Here is a 3,393-nt window from a genome sequence, read left to right on the forward strand (position 1 = left end):
ATTTTATTAACTTTTCAACATTACGCACACTTTTTTTAAATTGCAGGAGTAGTAGTATTCAATGCTGCGGGCCATGTTTCCAAAACTGCAGCATCACTGTAACCGTTACGTCCAATATAGTTATCATAGTAAGTTTTGCGTATTCCCCAAATATGTTAAATGGGATTGAATTCACAATGGTAAGGAAGCAGTCTTAACACATTATGTCCAAAACTATGTATAATCTCGTTTACTATAAATATTTTTGGTTTTTCATTTCTTTTAGCTAATCGCAGTAATCCCGGCTTAAAAGAATTCTGAGGAAATGAAATATTTTAAAACGTTAACCATTCTTTTACTTTATTTACTGTCTGTTGTACTTGTTGTGAAATTTGTTCGTTACTTATTTAAACCATTTCACAAACATCTCCGTCTTATACAGATGTCGTAATATACTCAAAAGATTTTTTTGTCAACGATTTACAATCAAGATATTAGAAAGTTACGATATTTTTGTACACATGCTCCGGTGGTCACGTGAACAGGATTATTTCTTGCTGTGTGGGTTCATAAATTGGAAATAATTAGTAAAATGGAGAATAGATAAATATTCTAACTCCAACAATCCTAAAAAAAAACTACTATACACCTTAGACATATATAAAATAAGCTCCGCATATGTGTAGAGAGAGAACTGCTTACCCCGTTGTCGCTCACATTATCTCAGCCACTGACGACTGTGCGTGCTAAACACACTCAAAAAGGATTTGTCATATCGAATAGCTTGCTTGACAAGTGTTAGACCGTATTGAATTACTGTCATTACTTGAACTCTATCCACTTTAACTAGATAGGTAAAGTATATCGTTCCTAGATTTTTTTTGTAGGATATTCGATTAACGCAAGTGTTACGCAGAAATAGGGAAAGCGTCACACTTCTATGGTGTCTTTTATATATTGATGAAAAATAAATGGAATGGAAAGATATGTTATAAAAGTGTTTCGAAAATGATTCGAATCATTCTAAAGGAACTATATCATGTTCATACTACTTTAGTCTTTTTTGTTCTATATGTTAGTATGTCTGTTTCTATTGATGTTCTTTGCTTTATTTCGTTATTATTTCTCCTATCCATTCTGGTTTCTTTGCAGCATCTTCGCAGGCATTCCATCTCTGTTGCTACTATCTTACTGTTGTTTTTCTTGTTTATAATCCAATTTTCAGCCCCATATGTCATAATACTTCGCACTAATGTTTTATAAATCTGCGTTTTTGTCTTCATATTTAGGTGTCTATCCCACCATACTGAGTTAAGTTGTCGGATTGCTGTTCTTGTTTGTCCTAATCTTTGTGTAATTTCTTCCTCTGTTGTTGCCTTTTTCGTGATTATAAACCTCAGGTATTTAAATTTATCCTTTCCTTTGATTGTTACGTTGTCATCAATCTGTAGATCTTCTATGTCTTCTTCACTTGTAGATAGGTACTTTGTTTTCGCGAGGTTAGTATCTAGGCCAGCCTTGGTATATTCTTCTTGTAGTTTCTTCATCATGAAGCTGAGGTCGTCTTGGTCTTGTGCAATCACCACTTGATCGTCTGCAAAGCTTAACGTATCTAGGTATTCGTTCCGTACCGGTCAGTGGCGGTTGCTATATAAGTGCTGCGGAGCTGCAAAACCACCAAAATAATCCAAACAAAATTACTTTGAAAATTAAATAAAAAATATCACTACTTATAAAATTTAAATTCATTTAGATGGTTTTCGTGCATGGCCGCCTTTATTTTAATCTGTCGTCCGTCGCATCTCATGGCGACAGCAAGTCCCACTTATTTGACCGGACCGGTGCTACTCCGAGCTGTGAACTGTTAAAGATATTTCCGATAACACTCACTCAACCCCTCGCCAACACTTTTCAGGCGACGACTGAAAGCAATATTTGAGCTGCATTTGTCGCAGTTCGAACTAGTGTGTACAAACCTACGTTTATTGTAATTTTAAATAATCGGTGATCGCGACGCGACGACTGTTAAAATAAGTTGTCCTGCACGTAATTCGGTATTTATATTAAGTATATGAGAATAAAAGTGCTGTTCAGGATGGATGTTATTTATAATTTGATTAATGTTAAGAGATTCTTTAAATATTCTTATGACGAAAAACTAGAATTAAAATGCAAAGGACGTCCTTTGCCGGATATTAAAATCGTAAAAGAAGGATCAAGCCGAGGGAAAAATTACAAACGACAATTTAATTGCGATATTTATACGAGAAATAGTTGGATATGTGGCTGCAACAGAAAAAACGCTCTTTTCTGTTTTCCTTGTGTACTCTTTGGAGGTGATAAGTCATGGACGCAAGTTGGTGTAACAGACTTAGTACATTTAAGTGATAAAATAAAAAAGCACGAAACTTCTAAGCATCATTTGCACAATCAAATGGAATATGCTTTATTAGGCTCCGTGAATATTAAAGAACAGTTAGATTCTGCATACTGGATAAATATTCAAAAATTCAATGAAGCTGTAACAAAAAATAGGTATGTTCTCTCAAAAATTATAGACTGCATAAAATTTTGTAGTGTTTTCGAATTGGCGCTTCGGGGACACGACGAGACACAAACATCCGACAATCCTGGAATTTTTCGCGGCCTCATAAATTTTACTGCTGAATTGGATAAAACTTTAGCACAACACTTGGAAGAATCGACGGTTTTTAAGGGCATTTCGAAAGAAATTCAAAATGATATTTTGGACTGCATGTTGGAATTATGCCAGGATAAAATTTTGGAGGAAATTCGGGAATCTCCATATCTAGCTGTCATGGCCGACGAGACTACAACCATTTCAGCAAAATCACAAATGGTTGTAGTATTTAGATATTGTCGAAATGGAGCACCGGTAGAACGATTTTGGACATATTTGGTACCTTCAAAATTAAATGCAGATACTTTAAGCAAAAACATTTTCAGTGTTTTGGATCCTATCCTGGAAAACTCAAATAATAAACTAATTGCTCAGAGTTATCATAGGGCAGCGGTCATGTGTGGACAGCACGCAGGAGTTCAAGCCAGAATCAAAGAAAAATATCCATTTGCTCATTTTGTACACTGTTACGCGCATCAATTAAATTTAATAATGTCTAAGGCTTGTTCCGAAAACTCTCAAGTTGGACTTTTTTTTTGGAAATTTAAATGAAATCCCTACCTTTTTTAAAAATTCGCCACAACGAGTGGCAGTTTTAGATAAAATCGTCCAAAAGAAAATTCCTCATGGCGCTCCAACTCGCTGGAACTTCAATATTCGAACTGTTAATGTTGTGTTTGAACATCGATCTTCTTTTATCGAATGTATGGAAGAAATAGAAGAATCGTTTGATAAGGCAGCTGTCTGTAGTTCATCATCTTCCATTCGAAGAA

The 3,393-nt window shown here is 35.0% G+C and overlaps 1 protein-coding gene across 1 annotated transcript; it reads left to right on the forward strand.

Annotated features, from left to right (window-relative positions):
* The first annotated feature begins 2,074 nt into the window (after positions 1-2,074).
* On the forward strand, positions 2,075-3,172 carry LOC140442181 (zinc finger MYM-type protein 1-like). Its single transcript, XM_072533259.1, has one exon. It carries the CDS (start codon positions 2,075-2,077, stop codon positions 3,170-3,172), a length of 1,098 nt encoding a protein of 365 aa, XP_072389360.1.
* The last annotated feature ends 221 nt before the right edge of the window (positions 3,173-3,393 follow it).

The sequence above is a fragment of the Diabrotica undecimpunctata genome, chromosome 5 (assembly GCF_040954645.1).
Source record: "Diabrotica undecimpunctata isolate CICGRU chromosome 5, icDiaUnde3, whole genome shotgun sequence".
In the NCBI taxonomy this organism is placed as follows: Eukaryota; Metazoa; Arthropoda; class Insecta; order Coleoptera; family Chrysomelidae; genus Diabrotica; species Diabrotica undecimpunctata.

Excerpts from the sequence above, each read along its gene's own strand:
- LOC140442181 (XM_072533259.1), top strand. The coding sequence starts at position 2,075 with ATGGATGTTATTTATAATTTGATTAATGTTAAGAGATTCTTTAAATAT.